This window comes from Rhinoraja longicauda, chromosome 5 (genome assembly GCF_053455715.1).
Source record: "Rhinoraja longicauda isolate Sanriku21f chromosome 5, sRhiLon1.1, whole genome shotgun sequence".
In the NCBI taxonomy this organism is placed as follows: Eukaryota; Metazoa; Chordata; class Chondrichthyes; order Rajiformes; family Arhynchobatidae; genus Rhinoraja; species Rhinoraja longicauda.
In genome coordinates, this window is record NC_135957.1 from 24,663,336 (window position 1) to 24,690,859 (window position 27,524).

Below are 27,524 nucleotides of genomic sequence, written 5' to 3' on the forward strand. Positions count from 1 at the left end.
CATCTTGCAGCATGGCCTCTGAATGGTCAGCCCACCGCTTTACGTCCCTCGTCACTGTCGCTTCCCGTACTATCCGTTGTTTGTACTCCGGCAGCAGGAAAATGGCAGCGTGGTCAGATTTCCCAAAAGGAGGGAGAGAAACGGCCTTGTAGCCTTTCCTGAACGGCGTGTAGCAGTGGTCCAAAGTTCTTTCCCCCCTGGTGACACACGTGATGTGTTGGTAAAAGTTGGGCATGACCTTTTTGAGGATAGAACTATTGTAAGGGTTTTCATTGGTCAGCGTGGAAACGGTGTGCCAAAGGGCCTGTTTCCACACTGTATCTCTAAACTAACCTGACCTGATCTAAACCAAAACTAAAATATCTTGCTTGGTATAAATTGATCACCATGTTTGGCTGCAGAGGTTCACGGACTATAGCTTAATTCGGAAAAACCTCAGCACATACTGAGAATATGAAGGCACACTTTAAATGCAAACAGAGTTGCTGCCTTACAGCGGCAGAGACCTGGATTCGATCCTGACCACAGTTGCTTTCTGTACAGGAGTGCGCTTACCTCTAACATGATCAGCTACAACCAAATGTACCAAGGCCAATTCAATTACTTGTAATCCATGTTCCATAGATTATGTATCTCTGCACCTGGTAACCTCAAAGAGTTTCTCCAAGAACCCGTGTGGAAACATGAATGATCTCTCATGATCTCTCTCTCTCATGATCTCTCTCTCTCATGATCTCTCTCTCTCATGATCTCTCTCTCTCATGATCTCTCTCTCTCATGATCTCTCTCTCTCATGATCTCTCTCTCTCTCTCTCTCTCTCTCTCCTACACAGCTTTTTAATAAGCTTTTTTAATAATCATATGCATCTCAATTAAATCATCTCCATATCTTCTAAATTCATCGAGATTATGCAATCTTCCATTAAAGTTTCAGCCTTTTAATCCTGATGTCATGACAGTGAAACTGCAATGTACCTCCTCCAAGATAATCTTGATGGGATCTAATGCCCAAAACTAAAGCCAATTCATCTTGGGGCTAAACAGAGCTTTATGTAAAGGAAGAATAATGTCTATTCTTTGTATTCCAGTAAAACTGAGGGAAACATCTCAGCAGCCCTGTAAATTATTTGTGTTTATTCCCTACTATTGATCATTTCTGCACTTGAACTTTTAATCTCTCTGCTCATCAAATTCCCAGCTCCCTGCCAAATTAAAAAAAAATCATGAGATATAAGTTCATCTTTGGCCACTGGTACTAAACGTTAATTTAGTTGTGGCTGTGCATTGTAATCCACTCCTGAAATTTGGTTTGGAAGCGCAATGCAACATGCACTACATTCCTTGTTTCCAATCACCCGTACATATATATAATACCTCATAGCTTCTGGCCATGCTTCTGTTGTCAACAATTCCAAATGGCAGTGATCGAGACCACAAGAACTATCGCTTGGCAGATCTGGAGGATCCAACCCACTACTTACGGGAACCGTAGCATGTGAGAGTGAAGGCCATTTATCAACTCCCTCAATTCAAACCAACGGCCAAGTAACAAGCATCATTCTTCTTATGAACTACAAAAGCATGAACCCAACATTATTGCAGCTACTTTAATTTCTTGCTGATACTGACGCACAGCTAATATTGCCAATTTAACCTAAATTATACCAATTATGTCAGCCACTTTCTTACTCATACAGGTAAGTAGGGCTTACTTTCATCTCTGAACATATCCCAAACAGGAGGAGATGTTCACTCTTCCCTGAAGGGCTTTACTCTGAATTCTCCCCAAATTGAAATGACCTCTTCCACCAGACACGAAACCACAGGCTCTTTAGGATAATAATGAGATGGCTATCACTGGAATGAGTAATCCCCTCACTCTTTCAGAAACATTTCCAGAGATCAAGAATCTTTTGCCATGATCCCCAACCCACAACACTATACTACGCAGTATATGTGTTAATATACCCTGGAGAATTTAAATAAAGAATAAATACAAACAAGGAGCACATGTGTGCAAAGGTCAGTGATTCAATGAACAAATCGGGTTAACCTGGTTCTGAAAATAAGGCCAGTTTATCAATCTAAACCATAGGAAAAGAAAATACACAAGTTCCTGTTACAGAGCTGTTCACGAGCCTGCAAGTGGCTGCATAGCAGCTACCCTGTACAACTGTGATAAACAATCCAGTGATAGCTATCTCATTACTTACCAATGAAGTGCTGGCCCATCTCCTCCACCAACACTTCATTGGTAAGTTGCTAAATGTTCAGTACTAGCCTCATGGATAAAGTGCTGGTGGGAACCAATGGCAACATGTAGGATGGTGGTTTTATTTGAGAATACTAGGTAGGTAGGGCTAGAAAACATATTGTTATCATCAATGGTGTGAAAAAAAGCATTGTGGGACTCAGCAATGCTCATTGTGAAAATAACATTTAGAACAAGAGTTGTGATGTTCTTGAGAACAGCCGAGTTGCGTTGAAACTAACATTGTTGGTTGCAGCATGCGGTTTCCTGTCAATGAGTTGCAAGTTCAATCCTTGCGAAGAAGTGCTTCCTAACATCACCCACCAAACAGTATAGTACTAATTCTAATGTCTTGCCTCCTTATTGGATTCCTCCACCGGGAGGAAATAGTGACATACTGATTGCTATCTTTACAGTCAGCTATTTAATGGGACATACCACACTTTCAACTAAGGAGAGTGTTACTACTGAGTGCATGGAATTTACAATGATAGGCAGGGTTGGGAGCGCTTGAGAAGCTTGAACATGCTTACATGTACTTTCTGTAAGGCGCTCAGGAAGACTCTGCAAGGCTGCAGTCGAGTGCCATGGGTACACGAGATTGCCAGGGAAATCCCCCAAGGATGCGAGTGCAGTTCATGATTGCTAGGGGAAATATGCATTGCCAGTAAATCCCCGCTTGGTCTGCTCCAATGGGCAGAAGCAAGAGAAGGTGAGGTCCCCACTCCTTCAGTATAGCATTCCCATGCAGGTGTGATTAGCAATCTGAGATTTGTCATAGATCACAGCAGCATTGAACAATCCTGTGGCTGGAGAGGAATGTGTGACTGTGAAAGGAAATCAGTCCGGCATATGTGTATACTTGTGGTCGTAGGTAAGATGGTGATGACAATGAATGCTGCTCAAGGGATGGTCCTCTAAATAACATGGTTTTAGGGCAAACGGTAAAATCCTGGTGATTTTGTGAGCACATAAGAACTGTGCAGGTGAATTCTGCATATTGTTCTTTTATTGCTGGCTTTTACAGGAATTTTACAACAGAATGAAGGTTTAGGGCTTGACCTTTAGGCACTATGAAACTCAGAAACATGTGTAAGTTAACTTAAAAATTGGTTATTTTTCAAAATTAAGATGTGTAAATGTGACCAATAATTTGACTGCTCCAACTACATTGGGGGCACAGCCAAGAAACAAAACCAATGCCTCTACTTCCATAGAATACTAAAGAAATTTGGCAAGCCATAGTCATAGATCAATACAGCACAGAAACAGACCCTTTAGCCCACGGCCAGCTGACGATGTCCCATTTGCCTGCATTTGGCCCTTGGCCTTCTGGACCCTTCCTATCCAATGACTTACCAATTTCTATAGATGTCCCATAGAAAGCATCATATCTGGAAGCAATACTTGGTATAGAAACTGCTCTGCCCAAGGCTGCAAGAAATTGCTGAGTTGTGGACAAACCCCAATGCATCACACAAACCAGCCTCTCCATTCCACCTACATTTCATGCTGTCTTGGGAAAGCAGCCAACTTAATCAGGGACCACTTACACCTTGGTCATGCTCCCCTCTCCCGTTGGACAGAAGGTACAGAAGCTTGAAAGCACATACTACCAGACTGAAGAAGGGTCTTGACCCGAAACATCATCCATTCCTTCTCTCCGGAGATGCTGCCTGTCCCGCTGAGTTACTCCAGCATTTTGTGTCTACACTCCATTCCTTTCCCTAGTTTCGGTCTGAAATTGCAACCAGAGTTTGCAACCAGAGTATTGCATTCAATCTCAAGATGAACATCAGAGCATACATCTGCACTATTCCCTATACCACTTATTTCTGCCTCTGTAACCACTTCCAATTTCCCCCTTGCTTAGTTAGTTCATGCCTTTGTTACTTCCAGGCTTGACTATTGCAATGAATTCTTAGGTGTCATACTTGTTATATGCTCAAAGGCAGTTAAACTCTGCTGTCCTCCAGTTCAGTATCTGAGCATTTCAAAGTTTGTAGCTCCTTCACTGGAGATCATTTCCTCGGCTGCTAATGCCCCAATTTCTGGAATTCCATTGCTGAGTCATTCTAGCCCCCTTTCCTCTTCTGCTTCCAAAAATTAATCTCTTTGCATATCTTTCGGTGATCACTTGTAATGCTTTGCGTGGTGCAACAAATATTGTGAGATAATGTTAATGTGAAGCACTATGAGATAGTTTGTTTTGCTAAGCGCACTCCTAAGAATACAATGTATTTTTGTTACTGCTGTGGGAAATAGAAAGTGTGACTGTCAGGGGTGAAAAGGGTCCACCAAGCAATGACTGCATAAACAAGACCACAATGAAAATCTTTACTGTGGAAAAAAAGGAATATTACAATTGGAACAATTATTTCAACATAATATATTTTAAATTAAAATAGAAAATATTCCATTGTAACTTATTTTTAATTCAATAGAAATAGGAGCCAAAGCATCAGTTTTTTTTGCATGCCCAGGAAACAAGCCTTTGAAAAAATTGTGTCATATCAAAGCCAGAATTTCAAACCCCATTTCACCATCACTGCATTTTAATGTGTAGGAAGGAACTGCAGATGCTAGTTTAAAACGAAGTTAGACATAAAATGCTAGAGTAACTCAACGGGACAGACAGGCAGCATTTTAATTTTGGATTTACTTAAACCAAATGAACCAAACCTCAGCACACAGAGATTGGTGGACATAGAACCAACTTAGGAAAGAAACATTTTGTAGCGAAGCTGAAATTTCTAAAACCTAATACAAATTATTCAAAGAAACTTGAAATGTGTTGAAAGGGCAGAGAGCCTGAATAACTTCAATGCTGTTTTGTTCTTCCAATGAATAATCTCTGCATGTAAATGTTAACTCTTTTCTTGGGTACAATTTAGCATGGTTCACAAAGTCGTGCGAAGCAACAAGAAGAATAAAGAAAAGGAAACATTCAGTGCATTCTGCAATACAAGAAATCTCTTGTGCCAACCTTAAAATAACGCGTGACTGCTGACTCGAGCTTGGCAGGAAACCAAGTATATGTGTCGGGTTCAGGTTGATATGGACAAGACCTCATGCTTGGATTCGAGGTTTCATTTTATATCAGAGCCAAACACTAGTGAAATATTCAAAATTCAGGCACCATACTAAGGAAAACCCCAAAGATCTGAAATTCCTGGGGTCGAACAGGGAGTTCAATGGTGCAGGCAACTTATCAAGTACCTCTACCAGACCATCATTTCCACCGTACAAGTTCATGGGAAAACAAGCCATATCTAGGCAACATATCCTCGTAATCAAGTTTCTAACCCTTGGGTATCATTCTGATTTATGACAAGTATGTAAAGTTACAGGAAAGGCTGCAGTAGGAGGGAAATATCACTCTCACTCATCACTTTCAGCAACATCAGGTTCAAACCATACAGACGTATGGCAAGAGAGGTGGGGTTTTTTTTGGGGGGGTGGGGGGAGTATTATGGTGGAAGGAAAGAGGAGTGTGTCCAGCATCCACCTACAAATACAACATAGACATTCCCACTCCTCTGCCCAAGTAGGTCCAGATCTAAAACTTTCTACTTTTAAAATAGAACTTTGCCCTGGTGTGTTTAGTGACTATTTTTAGTCAGCCCATGATAATGGAATTATTTATTAAATGGCTGACCAAGACAAGCTGCTTTTAGTGGAACACTCTCAGTAAATATCCACCATTGGCAGTGGGACTCAGGATACAACTAGTTAAACATCTGTACGGTTTCTTTAGCTTCGATAATGTAGATAATCTTAGATGCACGGAAGAATCAAGCCGTTTTATAATTTATAAATAGATGTTACAAGGGAATTTTAAAACTTTTGATTCTTACATGCCTGAAGGAAAACATGAAATGAGCAACAATTCTGAATTATAAGCTGTCAAGAGTAGCATTGTGACCATGTTCCATCATTAAATTTAATAAACCGGAAAGTATAAAAGATATATTTAAACTAAATGATTACCTGTACAGCTCTGAATCTCAACAATCCTGTTGAAATTATTCCATACAATAATGTTTAATTTATAATACTTTGTTTTAGAATAGATCAGCAAACTCAATATGTTTCTTCCTCATCCTGTGTAATTCATATGATCTAAACCAGAGACACTGCATTTGGCACAGATTAACTCAGCAGCTGTTTTGCCTTCAGGATCTAAAAGGAGCTCAGATTTTCAATGTGAAGCCTTACATGGATGCTTCCAACTTTCATTTGTAAAAAAAAGGGCTACAATGCTTGTGCTTCTGAAAAATACAGTGATTGCAATGACAGCTCGAGGAGATGGAGGAACAAAGCTTACGTCTGCTTTTGAACAAAGCAATTGAAAGCTTTTTGGTCATTCTCTGGTCTACTCAGACAGGAGAGCACCGAGCAGAGCATGGCCTGGATATTTATGGTTTACAGATGGAGTGCTTACTTATATTAGAAGCCCAGAAAATGGGAAGAGTGGAGAATCAGGAATCTTTCACCTCTCACCTTACGCCTATGTCCTCTAATTCTTGATTCCCCTATCCTGGGAAAACTCCTCTGTGCATTCACCTGTGCTTCTGTTCATTCCCCTCACAATTTTAAACATTTCTATAACATCACCTTTTAACCTTCTGTGCTACAAGGGAAAAAACTCTAGCTGACCCTACCTTACCATATAGCTTAGGCGCTTGAATTCTGGCAATATATTTTCTATTTAATTGCATCTTTCCGAAAATAGGGTAACCAAAATTAAATGCAATACTCCAAGTGCAGCTTCACCAACATCATGTACAACTGTTAACATAATATCCCAATTTCTATACTCAGTCCCTGATTGATAAAGACCAGCATGCCAAAAGCTTTCTTCACCATTCTGTCTACCTGTGATGCCATTTGCAGGGAACCATGTACTTGATTGTCTATACTCTCAACATTCCTCAGAGCCCTACAGTTCATTGTAAAGGTCCTGCCCTAGCTTGACTTCCCAAAATGTAACATCTCACACTTATCTGAATTACAACTCCATTTGCCATTCCTCAGCCCACTTGCACAGGTGATCAAGATCCCTCTGTAATTCTTGATTACCGTCTTCACTGACTATGATGCCACCTGTTTTGGTGTCATCTGCAAACTTACTAATCGTTGAAATAGATGACAAACAGCAATGGGGCATACCAGTCGTCACAGACCTTCAGTTTGAAAAACAACCTTCCACCACCCCTCTCTGCTTCCTACTAGAAAGGCAATTCTATACCCAGTTAGCTGGCTCTCCCTGGATCACATGCAATCTAACCTTTCAGAGCAGCCTATCATGCGAAACCTTATGAAAGGTCCATATTGACAACATCTACGGTGCTCTCCTCATCAACCTTCTTGGGTTCTCTCACTTTGCGAGAGGAGTTTCACCAGGATGATGCTTTGATTGGAGAAATTTAATGTGGGGGAAAGTTTGGACAGGCTGTGTTTGTTTTCCCTGCAGTGATGGAGGCTGAGAGGTTATCTGATAGAGGTTGTAAGATGCAGAGATAGGCTAGATACTCGGAATCTTTTTCCCATGGCAAAGATAATGACGGAGAGAGGAATGAGTTTTAAAAGGAAATTGAGGGGAAATATCCTCCCACACATAGAGAACGGCTAATATTGGGAACGCACTGCTGGAGGAGGAGGTGGAATCAGATACAACCATTATATTTAAAATACAATGAGACAGACAAATGGGCTTAAATGGACAAGGTATGAAAAGACACAGACCTAGTACAGGCAAACCGGATTAGTGGTAGATAGCAAAAAGGTTGGCATACATGGAGTGGGCTAAAGGACCAGTTTCTATGCATGGCCACTATGGCTATCAGTGAATGTAAAGATAAGTATTAACAATTTATAGCGGAGGAAAGCCATTTGATCTTTCACGACCTTGATAGTCAAGCTCCACTTCAAACCCAACCAAATGAATCATATTTCCTTGTTTGTTCTCTAAAGGGGATTATTTTTCCCCTAGTCTTTTAATTAGCTCTTAAATATCACCGGTCTTGTCTGCATCAACAACCTCTTTGGGTAATGCAATCCAGATTCTAATTATACATTATATAAGAAGTGTTATAAATTCCTCCCTTATGTTTTCAAAGGGGCATAGTTGTTGCTCATGTATAACATCATTTCACACCCGCAGAATCTTCCAAAAATACCTTGCAATAATTAAGTTACTTTTGAAGTGCGATTACAGTATGAAATGTAGGTGTATGGATACAGCAAGATCTCTCAATCAGCAACTAACAAATGGTTATTGTCTTTTGTACATTGATTATGGGTTAAATATTAGGTAAAGTCTTGAGCTCTTTGTTGAATCACACAATGGAATCTTTTACAGATAAATTAATACGGGGATGGGTTTTTTTATAAAAGAGAAGCGAAGGTTTGAGTCAATGGAATTTTCTTCTCCCCAATGAGTTAATTTGCATGGTAATTATAGGAATGCAACAAAAATGCATACCATCCTGTAGATTCTCATGAATTTAAAGAGAAGAATATGCATAAGGTCGACTAAATACTATCGTAAACTGTAAAGGGATAGAATGAACAAAATATCTAATGTTACAGTCTGCATTCACGAACAGATGTAAAATGAATTGAGCCACAGGGTTCAGATATTTCCCCCCCAGGTACACAGCACTACTCGTAATTCCTTTTCAGATTATGTTTTCAGAACAGCAGCTATTTCCTTCCACAGTCTATCAGTTGAGTAATGAAATGGTCTTGAATACTCCACATATCCAGAGGGAACCGCTGTAATACTGTGAGCCTTTCTTACATGCAACATTGCCAAAGATAAATGTCTCACAATAACTGCAGTCGGATAAGACATGATTGTGTCTCTCAGCTTCTGGGATCAGTTCACACACAATATTCACTAAATCCCTTATATGTACATTCACTCAGCAAATGTTTTGCCATTAGATCACTATTATATTCACATAATTCATCTTGTGTGATGTCAGGACTCCCATTCTATGTCTGAATCACTGGGAATGGAGGCAGCAGATACATACACTGATTTCTGAAAGGGACAAAGGAAAATGCAAGGCTATAAATCTAGCAAGTTTCAAAGCAAGAGAAGCCAGCAATAATTTCCATGCATGGATCACCTCTAACAAAACATAACACAAAGAACCATTATTTTTTAACAAACCCAGCTATTATGTTGCAGGTTTCTAAAACAGTGATGACTTTGAGTGAATAATTTTAACATTGTGTTGGGAGGTTATTTCCAGTTGATGGACTGGGTCAGAGCAGCAATAATTCAAAAGAACATTCATCATCATTATTATTTTCTCACAGAAGGAAAGTCCTGCAATTTATCGACTAAGGAATGCTAACTTAAAAAATAAAATTTAAAGTAATTGAATAATTGCACTAACAACACAATGGGAAATAAGCAGAATACACAGATTGATTGAAAGATCCCTGGAAACTCTGATCTATTAAGGTAAAATTACTGCTTTAAAGGAATGAATAAATTTTATTGAAGTTTTTTGACAAATTTTTCATCTTCTAAAAATAATTGTGATGTAAATTATAAACCTCAGGAAATTAGCAGAAAATGGTGAATATCATAGAATGATATTTTGAATGATTCATTGAGTTAATCGACAAACCATGATGGTATGAAGTGACATGGGAAAACATCCGAGAAAATCACGGCACAATTTACAAATGGAACGGGGTAAACAGAAAAAATGGTAATGGCTGTAAAGAAGTGACAATAAGGAATAAAGGTTGTATAGGAAAGAACTGCAAATGCTGGTTTAAATCGAAGGTAGACACAAAATGCTGGAGTAACTCAGCGGGACAGGCAGCATTTCTGAAGAGAAGGAATGGGTGAAGTTTCGGGTCGAGACCCTTCTTCAGACTGATGTCAGGGGAGTGGACAGGACAGAGATAGAATGTAGTCAGAGGCGGGGCAGAGATAGAATGTAGTCGGAATGTAATAAAGGTTGCAAATTGGAAATGCCTTCGGATATAAGGTTATAGCATTAGGCTTTAGATTAATCTAAACCCTCAAACAAGGAAAATAATCAGTGGTTTGTAATTGCCATACTGAATCACTTTTTGGAATGAAAACATACTAAATTTTTATGTAGTTATTAATCAAAGGTGTGCAGTGTATCGAGTATTAGTTAAAAGTGTAAAAACAAAGTGTTCAGCTGCTGTTACGTGATCAATTGTTAGAAATGGAACCAGGAAGTTGCAAAAGAAAGCAGTGGTATTCTGTTCATAAAACCACACCTTACTTCTTTGGTATGGTTGTACAAAGCTGTAAAATGGGGCAAACAATGAATAAAAATAGGTGTAATCAGGATTAGGGAAATTCCATCCCCAATTCTCCAGTCGAATTTTCATTAGCACTAGAATCAAGTGCAACTTATCCAAATGTTATCCAAATAGTACAATGCCACAAATCTGTCTTGTGTATAATCTGCAACCTCACTGATCTAATAAATGAGTTTTTTTCACTCCAACTATGAATGCAGCTTCTATGCATGCTCTTTCTGTTGAGAATATGCCACTTAATTGACTAACACAAATACTGCATTCTTTGCCAGGCTGCTCATGCCCTACCTGAGTGTCTCAGAAGACATGCTCATATTTAAGGATTTTCTGTACACAAAACCAACAAAGCAACCCACATCTAATCCTTAGTTTGTTGTATGCCATGAAGATGAACCATCACAGTCTCCCTGGGGAGGTCACTTGAAAGAAATCATAAAAGGGGTTCATTACCTTGGATCTAAATAACTTAGGTTTTCGGGGATCCATGCTCACAGTTAGTTAGGAAGAATATCTACATATGTCAGATTTCACAAAGAGAGTTCTGACTGAGTTCAGTAACTCCTGAAACCTCAAATGAAGACCCACACACACATCAAGACTACTTTGCCTGGCGAAATGTCAGGATTACTCCCTGTTTTTGGACTCAGCACCTTTCCAGGCTGCTTCTGCTGATCTCGGTCATATCTCACTTCTGCATTAGGGTAGGCACCCATGCTCCATACTCAAGCTCAGATAGGGCAAGCCTGATACTCAGATCAGGCAAGCCTGATACCATCAAGTGTTGCTATTGACTTCACTCATGTTGAATTACGTCTTACAGAGGCCTCCGAAGCAACCTCCTGCAGGAGTGCCCATCTTTCGTTCAGGACTGTCTCAGTGACCTCCCCTGCATAAAGAACATGTGAGTACTGATCTCCACCAGCCCAGCCTGATCCCTCAGAGCACCTGGGAGTACTCCCCCCTCCATTTACCATAATCACACTATCCATCCTGAGCAGCAAAAGACTGCAGCTGGATGCGGGCTGCTTGTAAAAATGGGCCATTCCTTCAAGAGCTGTCTCCTTGAACTTGCAGCTGGGAGGCTAAGTGGTGGCAGCTGTGAGAATTTGCAATAGGTCATGAAGAAACTGACATATCACGGCGCTATGCATGGGAACCCTGGGAAAACTGTTCTGAAGACTTTGCAATGATGGATCGCAATCTTTACAGAGCATTCAGAAAGTATTCAGACCCCTTCACTTTTTCCACATTTTGTTACGTTACAGCCTTATTTTAAAATGGATTAAATTCTTTTTGTTTTAATAATCAATCTACATACAATACATGAGTGAAGTCAATAGCAACACTTGAAGAAGCGAAAACAAGTGTTTAGACATTTTTGCAGTAATTATAAAGAAATAACTGAAATATCACATTTACATAAGTATTCAGACCCTTTGCTATAACACTCAAAATTGAGCTTAGGTACATCCTGTTTGCATTAATTATCCTTGAGATGTTTCTACAACTTGATTGGAGTCCACCAGTGGTAAATTAAATTGATTGGACGTGATTTGGGAAGGCACACACCTGTCTATATAAGGTCCCACAGTTGACAGTGCATGTCAGAGCAAAAACCAAGTCATGAAGACGAAGGAATTGTCCATAGACCTCCGAGACAGGATTGTGTCGAGTCACAGATCTGGGAAGGGTATAAAACAATTTCTGCAGCATTGCAGGTCCCGAAGAGCACAGTGGCCTCCGTCATTCTTAAATGGAAGAACTTTGGAACCAGGACTCTTCACATAGCTGGCAGCCCGGCCAAACTGAGCAATCGGGGGAGAAGGGCCTTGGTCAGGGAGGACAACTATATCTGCAGCACTCCACCAATCAGGCCTTTATGGTAGTGGCCAGACGGAAGCCACTCCTCAGTAAAAGGCACATGACAGCTCACTTGCAGTTTGCCAAAAGGCACTCTCAGACCATGAGAAACAAGATTCTCTGGTCTGATGAAACCAAGATTGAACTCTTTGGCCTGAATGCCAAGCGTCACGACTGGAGGAAACCAGGCACCGCTCATCACCTGGCTAATGCCATACCTACTGTGAAGCATGGTGGTGGCAGCATCATGCTGTGGGAATGTTATTCAGCGGCAGGAACTGGGAGACTAGTCAGGATCGATGGAAAGATGAACGGAGCAAAATACCGAGAGAGAATTGATGAAAACCTGCTCCAGAGCGTTCTGGACTTCAGACTGATGCGGGGGTTCACCTTCCAACAGGACTACGACCCTAAGCACACAGCCAAGACAACTTGGAGTGGCTTCATGGCAAGTCTGTGAATGTCCTTGAGTGGCCCAGCCAGAGCCCGGACTTGAACTCGATCGGACATCTCTGGAGGGACCTGAAAATAGCTGTGCATCGACGCTCCCCATCCAACCTGACAGAGTTTGAGAGGATCTGCAGAGAAGAATGGGAGAAATTACCCAAATACAGGTGTGCCAAGCTTGTAGCGTCATACCCAAGAAGACTTGAGGTTGTAATCGCTGCCAAAGGTGCCTCAACAAAGTACTGAGTAAAGGGTCTGAATACTTATGTAAATGTGATATTTCAGTTATTTCTTTTTAATTACTTTGCAAAAAATTCTACACACCTGTTTTTGCTTTTTTATTATGGGCTATTGTGTATAGATTGATGATAAAAAAAAAATAATTTAATCATTTTTAAAATAAGGCTGTAACATAACAAAATGAAAAAGTGAAGGGGTCTGAATACTTTCTGAATGCACTGTATATGACTTAAATTATGTTATGTCGGCACACAACTTTGAACAAGAGTTGCTAGACTGAAATGTTCAGCTTGTTCAGTTCTGATCACTAAATACTTCTTAGCAGTGGTATGTACGGGACTGAATAACTGTAGTTGGAAAAATGGCTGAACCAAGCACACAAAAACAGAACATGATTGTTTATTTTATTGTACAATTTCTGCGCTGCTTCTAATTTTAATCCTAATACCATTCTTCCTCAGTTTTTCTTTCATACTTTCTGAATTACTCATAATTACTCAAAAGTTTCCACACCCTTTCTCTTTCTATTTGCATTAGATGTGTCTTTTCTGATGGTGCCAAATATAACTTTTCTCGATTGGTATATCTAGCTGCAAGCAATAAATGGGACTGGGGATATAAAAATGTCTGAAGAAGGGTCTCGACCCGAAACGTCACCCATTCCTGTCTCTCCAGAAATGCTGCCTGTCCCGCCCGCTGAGTTACTCCAGAATTTTGGGTCTATCTTCATATTAAAATACAGTTGCTTATGTGGGTGGGTAAGATAGGTCAGCTGGATGAATGGTCTTTGGAGTCTGTGTAAGCGACACACAACAGCAACAATACACAACTATAACATGTTCCAAGTAGCATACAACAGATCCAGCTACAGATAAATTTCAGATAAAAATACCCAAAGCCTTGGGGTATAAAATAATAAGCGGGTGCTTACACATTGCATCTTTGGAATCAACTCTCAGCAACAGTATGTTAGTATATTTCTTAAGCAGAAATACAAGGTTTTCTGTCTTTTTGACATTTTCAAATCAGAATACGGTTTGTAAAGTTAAGTAACATTTGTAATTAATTGTGGTCATTACTCTTTGCATATTCAGTAACAGTTTGGCTTCATTGGAAAGGTCAAATCTTAAGAAAACAATTCAGTTCCTTATTAAATTTGCATTTTTAGGAGAGACTAATGCCTTGCAAAATTCATATTGGAATTAAGTAATCTTTTAAATCTTCATTCAGATATTATGGTCAGAGTCCATTAAACTTACCATGGATACTCTGCACGTATGACCTCATGTTGTTAAATATTTAACAAATCACTTTCAATAGCCTTGCTGATTTCTTTGTTTTCCCCCAGTACCCATGTCTGGGTTTCATTACACAGCTGCCAAAGCTCTATAAACTGCACTTTTGTCACGTCCCTACAAATAAGTTGCAGACTGAATTGAAAGCGACCACCACACATCATTGAATAAAAATGTTGTTCAATAAATTTTGTTGGTGATTTGGTCATTTTATGACAGAAAACTAAAGCAATAAAATACCTTGTGAAACCTTGCCCGATGGTTATGAAAGCATTCTGGCAACTGAACAGTATGGTCCAGTCATTGACTAGGAAACCAAACAAGCAAGTTTATAGCATAGAAGGAGGCAGGCCTCTTGGCCCTTCATGTCCAAGCTGACTCTGTAAATAATCATATTGCTCTTGGTCTTCCTAGAACCTTTTTATATTTCTTTGCTTCCCTCAAAAGGTAATTTTTGCCTTTTCTAAAGCTTTGCATTTTTCAATGAATCTGTTGTGTATATAACATTTCTGCTAACCTCTTTCCTCACTGTCAACTACTGTTTGAAATTGGCAATTCCCATCATTGTCTCTGCAATTAGAGGAAATAGTCTTTCCTGGGTCACTCGTTACGATTTTTAACAAAGCTTTTAATTTTAAAGGGAACACAAGAATAGGGGAACTTTTAAGCTGTCAAGACAAACTTACAAAATAATTTATATAGCTTATGGATTTCATAAACAGAGAAACAGACAGGAGGTTCTGTTAAACCTTTACTCAACTTGTTAGACCTTGCTTTAGAAAGAATAAGGGGCAATGGAAGGCCATAATAGATAGTCTAAAGGGTGGAATTGTTGTTATAAATATCGACTGGAGAAACTGAGGCTATTCTCCTTAAAGCAAGGAAAGCTAAGAAAGAAAAGGAAGATGTTTAAAATCTTGTCAATGTTCAAGTACTGTAAACAACAGTAGACTATTTCCAATCTCTAAAGGATTAGTAATTAGACAACACCAATGAGAATAATTGTCAAAAAAACAGAAGCTAAATAGGGAAAAACATTTACTTATGTGATTACAATTTGTATTATATCTCAGCAGAATGGTAGAAATAAAATGCAAGGGAATTATGCAAAATACATGAAGCAGAAAAAAGATTGGGATATTCAGAAGGAGCAACAGAGTGAGACAATTGTTATACTTTGAAAAAACAAGATTGATAGGCTGAATGACATCATTGTCTCCTTATTGGTTTAATCAATTGGTTTAATCTATTATTCTTCCCCGAGCCTTATTTTTCCCGAAGATTCATAGAGTTATACAGCATGGAAACAGGTCCCTTGGCCCAACTCACTGATGCTGACCAACCTAGGGACCTACCTAGGTTAATCTTAAATTTTTTCTATGTTTGATCCACATCCTTCTAAACCATTCCTATCCATACTTGTCCAAACATTTTTTGAGCATCATAATTGTAAAGGTTTCCCCACCTCCACTGGCAGCTCATTCCACATACACTCTGTGAGAAAAGCTTGCTCCTCGGATCCCCTTTCAGTCTTTCCCCTCACATATTATATCTAAGCCCTTTAGTTTTGGACTCCCTTTCTAAGGGAAGAGCATCTACCCTTTGTGGTATCCAATGTGCATCTACCCAATATGCACTTTCTACCTTGAGAAGGTAATCACTGTACCAGATAACCAACTAATTAATTATGTCAATGACCGAGCTTGTCAACTAGTGTGACAGGGTGAGACAACCAGCCCCTCCCACAGTGCCTCTTCATAGATGCATCCCATCCTTAGAGTGTATTTGTAGTAATGTTAATGCTCTTTCTACATTATTATAGAGTCATAGAATGATACAGTGTGGAAACAGGCCCTTTGGCCCAACTCGCCCACACCAGCCAACAATGTCCCAGCTACACTGGTCGCACTTGCCTGCGTTTGGTCCATGTCCCTCCAAACCTGTCCTATTCATGTACCTGTCTAACTGTTTCTTAAACAATGGGATCGTCCCAGCCTCAACTACCTCCTCTGGCAGCTTGTTCCATACACCCACCACCTTTTGTGTGAAAAAGTTACCCCTTCGGATTCCTATTAAATCTTTTCCCCTTCACCTTGAAGCTATGTCCTCTGGTCCTCGATTCCCCTATTCTGGGCAAGAGACTGTGTATCTACCCGATCTATTCCTCTCATGATTTTGTACACCTCTATAAGATCCTCCCCTCATCCTTCTGCGCTCCATGGAATAGAGACCCAGCCTACTCATCCTCTCCCTATAGCTCACACCCTCTAGTCCTGGCAACATCCTCGTAAATCTTTTCTGAACCCTTTCAAGCTTGACAATATCTTTCCTATAACATGGTGCCCAGAACTGAACACAATAATCTAAATGCGGTCTCACCAACGTCTTGTACAACTGCAACATGACCTCCCAACTTCTATACTCAATGCTCTGACTGATGAAGGCCTTTTTGACCACCTTATCTACCTGCGACTCGACGTCAAGGAATCGTGCACCTGTACTCCTAGATCCCTCTGCTCAACAACTCTACCTCGAGGCCTACCATTTACTGTGTAGGTCCTGCCCTTGTTTGACATCCCACAATGCAACACATCACACTTCTCTGTATTAAATTCCATCAACCATTCCTCCGCCCACCTGGCCAATCGATCCAGATCCTGCTGCAATTTTTCACAACCATCTTCACCATCTGCAAAACAACTACTTTTGTATCATCAGCAAACTTGCTAATCTTGCCCTGTATGTTGTCATCCAAGTCATTAATGTAGATGACAAACAGTAACAGGCCCAGCACTGAACCCTGAGGCACACCACTAGTCACAGGCCTCCAGTCCAAGAAGCAACCTTCCATCATCACCCTCTGCTTCCTTCCATGGAGCCAATTTGCTATGCATTCAGCTATCTCTCCTTGGATCCCATGCGATCTAACCTTCCAGAGCAGCCTACCATGTGGAACCATGTCGAATGCCCTACTGAAATCCATGTACACAACATCTACAGCTCTGCCCTCATCAACCTTTTTGGTCACGTCTTCAAAAAAATCAATCAGATTTGTGAGACACGACCTCCCACGTACAAAACCATGCTGACTATCTCTAATCAGCCCTTGCCCATCCAAATGCCTGTATAACCTATCCCTCAGAATACTCTCTAGTAACTTTCCAACTACAGATGTTAAGCTATAGTTCCCAGCATTTTCCCTGCAGCCCTTCTTAAAAAGAGGCAAAACATTTGCCACCTCCAGTCTTCCGGCACCTCTCCTGTATTTAAGGACGACTCGTAAATTTCAACCGGGGCTCCCGCAATTTCCTCCCTAGTTTCCCGCAATGTCCTCAGATATATCTGATCAAGCCCTGGAGATTTGTCTACCTTCAGACACGACAGTACCTTCAGTACTTCGACACTGACTGCTCTCAAGACGCTTGCACTGACTGCCCGGTTCCTCCGTCCTACTGTCATTCTCCTCAGTAAATACAGAGGAGAAATACTCATTGAGGACCTTGTCCATCTCCTGTGGCTCCACATAGAGGTGACTGCTTTGATTCCTGAGAGGTTCCACTCTCTCTCTAGTTATCCTTTTACCCCTTATGTATTTATAAAATCTTTTGGGATTGTCCTTAATGCTACCTGCCAGAGCTGTCTCCTGGCCCCTTTTTGCCCTTCTGATCTCCTTTTTCAGTTTACTCCTTAGCTCCCGAAATTCCTCCAGGGATGCATTTGATCCCAGCTGCCTATACCTGTCCCATGCATCCTTCTTATTTTTGACCAACACCTCAATTTCCCTCGTCAGCCAAGCTTATTTGACTTGCAGCTGTCTTCAACCCCCTGGCATATTTGTTCTTCTAATTCCCATTGACTATTCGGGGGTCTGTAGTACCCCCCCAACAAGGTGACCATCCCTTTCTTGTTCCTCAGCTCCACCCATATGGCCTCACAACACGAACCATCCGTAATGGCTAATTACTGCCATGACATCCTCCTTAATCAACAATGCAACCCCCCTCCTCTTTTTCCCTCACCCCTGTCTCTCCTGAAGCTCCTGTACCCCGGAACATTGAGCTGCCAGTTCTGCCCCTCCCTTAACCAGGTTTCAGTCATGGCTGCAACGTCCCAGTCGCTTGTGCCTATCCATGCTCCAAGCTCATCTGCCTTACCCGTCAGGCCCCTTGCATTAAAATACGTGCAGTTTAAACTAACCCTCCTTCCTCGATCTTTGCCTTTCACCTGCCTATTCACTAACCTTTCCCACACCACCCTCCATACCAACTTCTAGCCTCTCATGCACCTCTGTCCTGTACCCCCCTGCCAATCTAGTTTAAACCCTCCCGTGCAGCATTAGCAAACCTGCCCGCTAGGTTATTGATCCCCCTGCAGTTGAGGTGCAACCCATCCCTTTTGTACAGGTCACACCTGCCCTAGAAGAGATCCCAATGACCCTGAAATCTAAATCCTTGCCCCCTGCACCAACTCTTCAGCCACACATTCATTTCACATATCTTCCTGTTCTTACCTTCACTAGCACGAGGTACTGGAAGCAATCCTGAGATCACTACCCTGGAGATCTTGCTTTTCAGTCTTTTACCCAATTCCATAAACTCGTGTTGCAGAACCTCCTTCCTCTTCCTACCTATATCGTTTGTGCCCACATGCACAACAACCCCCGGCTGCTCCCCATCACTCTTGAGGATGCCGTGCAGCTGCTCTGAGACGTCCTGGATGTCCAGGGAGGCAACACACCATCCTGGAGTCTCGCCTGCTGTTGCAGAATCTCCTGTCCGCACCTCTGACTATCGAGTCCCCACCATTACAGCTCTGCCTGACGTCATTCTTCCCCGTTGAGCCTCAGCACCAGGGTTGGAGTCATAGCCCTGGCTGCCACTCAAACTTGTCGTGTCGTCCGCTCCGACAGCTCCCAAGAGAATGTACCTGCTTTCAATAGGTACAGCCACCGTGGGCTCCTGCACTCCATGTTTACTTCTCTTCCTCGTTGTCACCCATCTTCGCTCTTCTTAATAATATTATATTATAAATTATACACAATACTCTGTGATCTTGTTAATTTATTATGTCTTTATTCTTCCATGAGACTTTCCTTTTGGATTTGCCCAAAGTATAGCTATGGCTTTATGAATCCTTTCTCATACTTTCAGGGCATGATGTATTTGAGCCTCCGAACATATTCACCGACATTCCTAATTTTTAATCATCGAGTTCATTGCAATGCCTTTTGCTATCTTCCAAAACCCAACACTTATCCACACTGATTTCTATCTTTCACCTGACCACACTTTCTATTAACTTGTCCTTGTTTGATATTTTTTTACAGCCTTTGTTAACTTTTGCTTCTGTGCCTTCTGTAATTTTAAATTATGTATTTGATGCATATGTATTGACACATGTACAAATCACAAGAGCTTTATCCTGTGCTTATCCTGGCGGTGCACCAGATTTAAACCTTTACCAGCCCAAACAAAGATGTATAGACGTGACATTTTATGCCATGTCTAGCCATTAAACAGTCGTTGTAATTCCAGTGCATGGCATGGGGTTCCAGCCCTCATTAAATCATTTTGTGCCATGAAATATTACCACTACCAATTGGGTTCATCAAGATACAGAGCAGGTGAGTAATAGGATACATGTGCTTTTTAAAGAAGTTGTGAATTTATATAGGTATGGTATGCCCTTTTTATTACATGTTTACTTCCCTGTATAACTTAGAGTTATTTAAATTACAAATCCAGATTTGTTCAGTCTTATTGTTTTAATAGACTGAAACGTAATTTGCAGCTTGTATTCTGCTGAAGACCCTCATAATTTTTGCAGTGCTTTGCTGATTGGCAAATTGGGTTGGCAGCATTTTCATTCTAACAGCAAGATAAACACTACAATGCATAGAACATTTTAATTTGGGAGAAAACAAAAGGTCGACTATTACGCATATGAAAACTGAATCAGCATATCAGCAGCCATTCCACAAAGCTCAAATTGACTTTTTATCACCCACCTCAACACAACATCAGCAACAAACATGGAATTCAAATCAATTACCCAGGATTTTGAAGCAGATGGCCATTAAAAAAAAATGCTGAACTAGTTAAGAGGGAATTATTGTGAATTATACTAACTCATGAGCAATCAAGGATGGAAATTGTGTCATGGACCTGTAGACACAGCTGGCAACTTAGCACATCTGAAATCACAACCCAATCCTGATGTGGACCCAGCAAGATGCAAGATTTCATTCATTAAGACATGTAGAATAAAGATTGAGCTAAAAACAAAGCTGACTACTGGCGTTATGAGATCAAGGCATTCAGCAGATGAGGAGCAAAGCAATAATCTGCTTGCATGCTAATTTTATACTGATCATCTAAGTGCAGTGTTGCTATTTTTCTGTGCCGAAGACTATTATTCATAAGTCATGGTGGAGGTGGCAGGGAGGGGTGGGAATGTTAACTGAAAATAAAAACTCAAAATCCACATGGAACACTTGCGTACATCAGGAAATTAACAACTGGAAAAAAAGTTACTAAGGGGTTGAAATCACACCACGGATCAGCTAATTAAAAATCACCACCCACATTCTCCCTGACATGCATCACAATCATTTATCCTCACCACCCCACATCACCTTCACAACAGTGTAGACTTTGAAAGCACATCTTTCCTGTTCACTGTTTGATTCAGTGTCCTCAATATGCATTTGTTTGTTCAAACCACAACTTACCTCTCATGTTTATCATTTAATTAGGCCAGATATGATATCTGCTTTTATAGATTCACACAAGGGAAACCATGATATGTTTCAACATATTTTTTGTAACCCAAGAGGTGGCATTTTTAATACCTTTGTAACAAGTTTAATTAAAAGTAACATTTAGCATGTGAGATCCACAAGCACTGTTCCAGCTGCAATCATTTGCAAATTGGACAGGTTTTGGTACAGGGATATTGCTGGCATTGTAATTTTCTTTGGAGCTGGCTAAATCTCCGCAACAGTCTATTTTTAAACAATATGCCAGTCATGGGCAATGTGATCACAGCAGAAAGGCTTAAGCATAATTTGCAGTTTTATTGGGACTTTTTTTTTAAGCCTGTTTTTATCAAAAATGGGATAAAATTCATTGTTTACTGGCAGCAATAACATTGGTGCACCACACTGTTATTTACAAGAAGGATAAAGACATTCTCACAGCTTTGGGCTCATTGCTAAACTGCCTTAAAGCATCTGTCAAAAGACATACACCATGAATCACTAGACAACATATTGCACAAGGACCAATTTCTTTACCTTCTCGGTGCTCCATCTTCATGTGGTTGAATAATCACTACTTTTACTGTCACGGATGTTCGTAAAAGGTCTATCATCTGCTCGTGGGTCAAGGTCGCCACAGCTACTTTGCAGATCTCAACTAGTCGACTCCCTTGCCTCAGGCCAGCTTTCCATGCAAAGCCAAATGGCTCAACATCTGCCACAATACCTTCAAAGTTAACATGGAATCCTAGCTGTCCAAGGCCATTTCTTCTCAGAGTCATTTCTGTTGTTTCACAGCCTCTGGTCACTAACTGGATAAAAAAGAATCACATTGTTTTAATAATTGTTCCAAATATTCATCTTTATATATACAAGGAGACATCCTTATTGTTTTGATGTGGTTATGCTTTATTCTTAATTGTTAATTGTATGTTTGTGTGTCATTTGTGAGCGGAGCACCAAGGCACATTCCTTGTATATGCATACTTGGCCAGTAAACTTATCCGTTCATTCATTCATCTCAAGTTACATCACCCAAAATCATGTGTTATTTTCAAAGCAGTTGAATTGTAAACAATATCTTTGGAAGAGTGAAAGGTGATAGTCTTTGTAGCACAGGAATGGGCCGCGACAGTCTTATTCCTTGCAACTGTATACACAGCAAAGCACCTGTCTATCTGCCTGAGAATCAATTGGAAATTTGAGAAAAAACATTCATAGCTGTTAAGAAAAATTCTCCCAACATCTGTCTCAGGCAGAACATATGTGCATTTTAATGCAGCTAGATAATCGTTGACCTGCACACTTCTCCTACATTGAACTTCTGACATTTTCAAACAAATGTGAAGATGCATAAAATTTTCAAGCACAAACAACTTGGATACATATGGTGCCTTTACCTGGAAAAAAATACCTTGACATATTACCATGCAGAATCTCACGCTAATCATACAAAGTGCCATTATTGGCAGATGATTAAAAGCTAAAAAGAGGTATGTTTTAAGGAACATCTCAGTAGAGGAGATAGTGATAGGAGAAGAAGAGAGTGGATATTCCAGGGCTTTGGGCTTTTCTAAATGCATGGCTCCCATCAGTAGGGGAGTTGGGTTGGGGAGAATTAACAGCGAGAACAGAAGAAATGCAGGCATCTTGGAGATTTCTGACTTCACAAGATTAGGCAGAGAAAGAAACTTGGCAATGGGGAGATAAGGATTTGATTTTTAAAATCAAGGCAGCAGGCACAAGAGTGGTGGAAGTAAAGATTAGTCTGAGCTAAGACACGGTCTTCAGAGTTTTAGATAAACTCAGTTATCAAAGTTTAAACAAGGAAGGATGACCAGGAGCCATTGAAAAAGTTAAGGAAGAACAAAGAGACAAAGGTTTCAGCCTGAAGATCAGCTGAGGGGCTGGGTGCAGTCAGGCATTTTCATGGAGATGGTCTGGAAGGAGGTGGTCTTAGAAATAATGAAATATGTAACCTAGAACTCGTCTTGAGGTCAAATGAGGCACCAAAATTGCAAGGGATGCCGAAGGGAATTAATGGCTATGGAACAGGCCTTGTGTTCCCAATATTTAATTTGTACACATTTCTGATCTCAATACTGGCAGTAAGATAAGCGATGTGGTGATTTAGAATTAAAGGAGGGGCTGAGAGGTGATGAGATAGGTTAGCTAAAAATAGTAACAGATCATTCACCCCCTTGTGCCTATTTCAACATTCAATAAAATACTGGTTGATTTTATTTATCTCAGCACCACTTTCCTACACTATCCGCATATTTCTAGAAATCTTTAATACCAAAAAATCTGTCTATCATTGTTCCGAATATAATCAGTGACCGAGTCTCCAGTCAGAAGAACATCAACTTCATATCTATTTTTGTCAAGCCCCTTAAGAATTCTGCGTACTATAATCACCTCTCATTCTTCTAAACTTGAAAGTGCAGGCCCAGCCTGTTTAACCTTTTATCATAAAACAACCCACAGTGCCAACATCCATCTAATAAGCTTTGCCCGCTATCCTTTGATTGAAGGTACATCCTTCCTTAGGCATAAACATCAAACCTATTCACAACTTTCCAGAGTAGTCTCAGCAGGGCCGTGTGTCGAAAATATCTTTACTCCTGTATTAAAATTCTCTTGTAATAAAGACTTGCATACCATTTGCCTTTCTAATGGCCTCTTATTAACATTCAGTGCTTCACATACAAGGACTCTCAGCTCTCACTAAATGCCAACAGCTTTTATTTTCTCAATATTTAATTCACATTTCATATTTCTAGTTTTTCTGAAAAAGCAAATAACTCATTTTTCCACAGCACATTCCACCTGCTATCTGTCCACATCAAATCCCTTATACCTCTGAAAGTTTCCTGAAATGTTCCCGATGTTGGGGGAGTTTAGAACCAGGGGTCACAGTTTAAGAATAAGGGGTAGGCCATTTAGGACTGAGATGAGGAAAAACCTTTTCACCCAGAGACGTGAATCTGCAGAATTCTCTGCCACAGAAGGCAGTGGAGGCCAATTCACTGGATGTTTTCAAGAGAGAGTTAGATATAGCTCTTTAGAGCTAACGGAATCAAGGGATATGGGGAAAAAGCAGGAACGGGGTACTGATTTTGGATGATCAGCCATGATCATATTGAATGGCAGTGCTGGTTTGAAGGGCCGAATGGCCTACTCCTACACCTATTTTCTATGTTTCCTAGCATCCCCCTACATCTCAAACTTGCAGCTTTTCTTCTATAATCAGCAGAAAGGGCTTAAGATCATCACTTTTATAACAAAACTGTAAATGTAACTGAACCATCTGTCTTTTTTGCACAATGAAGCTTGGCAACTATGCTAGATTGCATGTCAGCAAGTTTCATCACATCATCTCTTGCCTCCATTTGCCATGATCCTACTGTCAGTTGTCCAGCAGTGTTCAGTGATGGTGGAAATAATCCAGTTGCTCATGAAACTATTCATCATAAGGCTTTTACTGGAATACTGTGCTCTGGGTATTTTATGGCTGATACAGGTTGTGAATCATGCAGGAACAAAATAAGAGGAAACATACTCAGGAGTTTTTTTCCCCCAGCAGTATTCATGACATTAATTATGGGAGCTGCCAGAACAATCTGGAGGTAATAGCACATCTACATTTAAACCTTTGAAAATCAGCCAGAAACAACTAACACAACCCTACAGAAATAATTGTATTTGAGACTATGTGCCAAATTCCAACCATCACATTTAAACACAGGTAGGGAGAAAATGAGAACTAGTCATCAAATTGATCTTGACGGGTTTTTTCTGAGAAACAAAAATGGTTTTCTGCAGGGTTGCAGATTAGTACCCAGTTTTTTTCCTCAATGCCCGTCATTTTAAGGTATTATTAAAACAAATACCCAATGGGGTTTCTTTACATTCAATAGTTTAGTTTAGAGATACAGCAATTATTTACGGAAGCCAATTAACCTACAAACTTGCACATCTTTGAAATGTGGGAGGAAATCAGAGCTCCCAGAGAATACCCACGTAATCACAGGGAAAATGTACAAACTCTGTACATTCAGCACCCATAGTCAGGTCAGTCTTAAGAAGGGTCTCGACCTGAAACATCACCCATTCCTTCTCTCCAGAGATGCTGCCGTGACCCGCTGAGTCACTCCAGCATTTTGTGGCACCCGTAGTCAGGATCAAACGCGGGTCGCTGGCACTGTAAGGCGGCAACTCTACCACTGTGCCACGCTAGCCAAGTAGGAAATGGTGCTCCTCTGGAAGTTGGCATTTAATTCAGTTGGCTATGGGGCTGAACGTGATCTGCTTTAAGAAATTGAACCTTTCTCTGAATGAAGACGGAAAGTATTTCTTCCACAGACTTTGTTCTCACTCCAGTTCTACATTCAGACAGTAATAAAAAAAGGAATACTTTCACAAAGAAGCAAATGGCACTAAACCAACTGTTAATGTTAAATTTGATACTGATAGACTTCTGAGATCCAATGAAAAGGGTACAAAGAGTAAGCATTTACTCTTACTAAAGTAAGAAATTCCTTGCAGAACAAAGATAGATAGTTCATGTTCGTGCAACAAATAGCTGATTCTGGTTCTTCTGTACACACCAGCGACGGCTATTAGATCCTCTCACCAAAGTTTTTAAAATTCTCAAAAATATGGAAAGTCAGCAATTTATTGCACAGAAACTGGAAGGAAATGTGCTAATGAGATTTGTATTTAAAATATATTTATATTCATGACTGTTAAATATATAGCAATAAATACAATTGTATACAAAATTAGATCAGGATATTATCATTTTCAAACAGAACCCTGAACTTTACCATTAAATCAACCATAGAATATTACAAATGCCTTCAGCATATTATCCTTATAAAGGTTTGCCTGAGGTTCAAGTTAAACCAAAGTCCTTAGTCCCTCAAGTAAAAAGATCCAAATAAATATTGGTTTCCTTTAACACCAGTGCTAATGATGAATGACAACTTCTGAGATTCATTTAAGGTTGTCTTTATATCCCTAACCTGAAAACAGCGAAGTGTCAACTGTGTGGCAGCACTCTGGTCTCTGATGTGCATGTGGATGTGGATTCAGGCTCTGACCCAGAAATTTAAACACCTAATCTAGACTGACACTGACTGAGCAAGCATTGCACACATCGAGGAACATTCTTTCAGACAAAATATTAGGCCAAGAAATCATCTAACCTCTCAAGTGAGTGTAAAAGGTACATAGGTACACATTGGTAGTATTATTGGAGTCATTATTTGACTCAACCATTCTCATTAAAATACCTTCGTTATTTCTCTCACACAAACCATACGACCAAGTGCGAAACAGGGTCTTACCAATTGGTGTGATAAGACCAACAGCAATATTTTCTACACTGGAGGGTGGGAGGATTTTCAACCTGAAGGCAATGTAAAAGAAAGTATCCTGTTTGCTTAATGAGGTATCACTTTTCACTAATCCGTTTTTCATTGCACCTTGGTACACATAATAATAAACCTACACCTAAATCATTAAAATGAGACCATCTTTTATGTTTCAAAATAAGCCTGTGTAAAGTAACTTTATGGTGGAATGAATAGCCATTATATTTTCTTACAACACTGAGTGTACATTTAGAAGTATATACTAGCTGTGAAACGGGCTGTGTGTCTGGAATTTGTGAAAGACTCATCGTAAATGCAACTTATTTCTGTTTCTCTTTAAAATGAAGCAGAGCAGATGTTATTTATAATGACATTCCTGCTGCTTATCATACAATACTTTTGTTCTTCAGAGATTTTCTGGCTTAACAAAACACTTAGGCCCTACTTCTGTCTGGAAAACCAAAGTGGAAGTAGATTCTCTGTAACTCTGATCCCTCCACATACCAGCTCTATTCTACATGTTCAAATATTACTGGCTACGGTCCAGTGGTTTAATTTTTTTAATATATCACCACCCTGTATTCCCATCCAACTGTTTACAACAAAACAAACTAAATATTGCAATTCTTTTCAGGACATTAGATTTCTGCCAGCAATGAGATAAAAGAACAAAAGAACATAAGAAACAGAAATATAAGCCAGTCAGCCTCTCTAACTTGCTCTATCAGACATTAAGATCTTGGTAATCTACTATCTTAACACAATTTTCCTGTTCTATCCATATCTGATTCCTTTAATGTGTAATAATTCATTGATCTATGCCTTGAATGCAGTGAATGGCACGGCCCATTGAGATAAAGAATTCCAGTGATTCACACACCCCCTAAGTGCAGACATTTTTCTTCATTTTAGTAAAACTCTGTTCGAGGCTCCTTGGCCAAAGGAAACATCCTTCCTGTTAAACCTGATGA

General features: G+C 40.1%; 1 protein-coding gene across 8 annotated transcripts in view; it reads right to left on the minus strand.

The window, feature by feature from the left end:
• Window positions 1–27,524, minus strand: part of LOC144593494 (signal-induced proliferation-associated 1-like protein 2) — a 389,226-nt gene that overhangs the window by 111,275 nt on the left and 250,427 nt on the right. For all 8 annotated transcript variants that reach the window (XM_078399153.1, XM_078399151.1, XM_078399145.1 and 5 more), the window contains one exon: window positions 21,713–21,987. In XM_078399153.1, coding sequence (XP_078255279.1) covers window positions 21,713–21,987 — 275 coding nt within the window. The remainder of the gene's footprint in view (window positions 1–21,712; window positions 21,988–27,524) is intronic.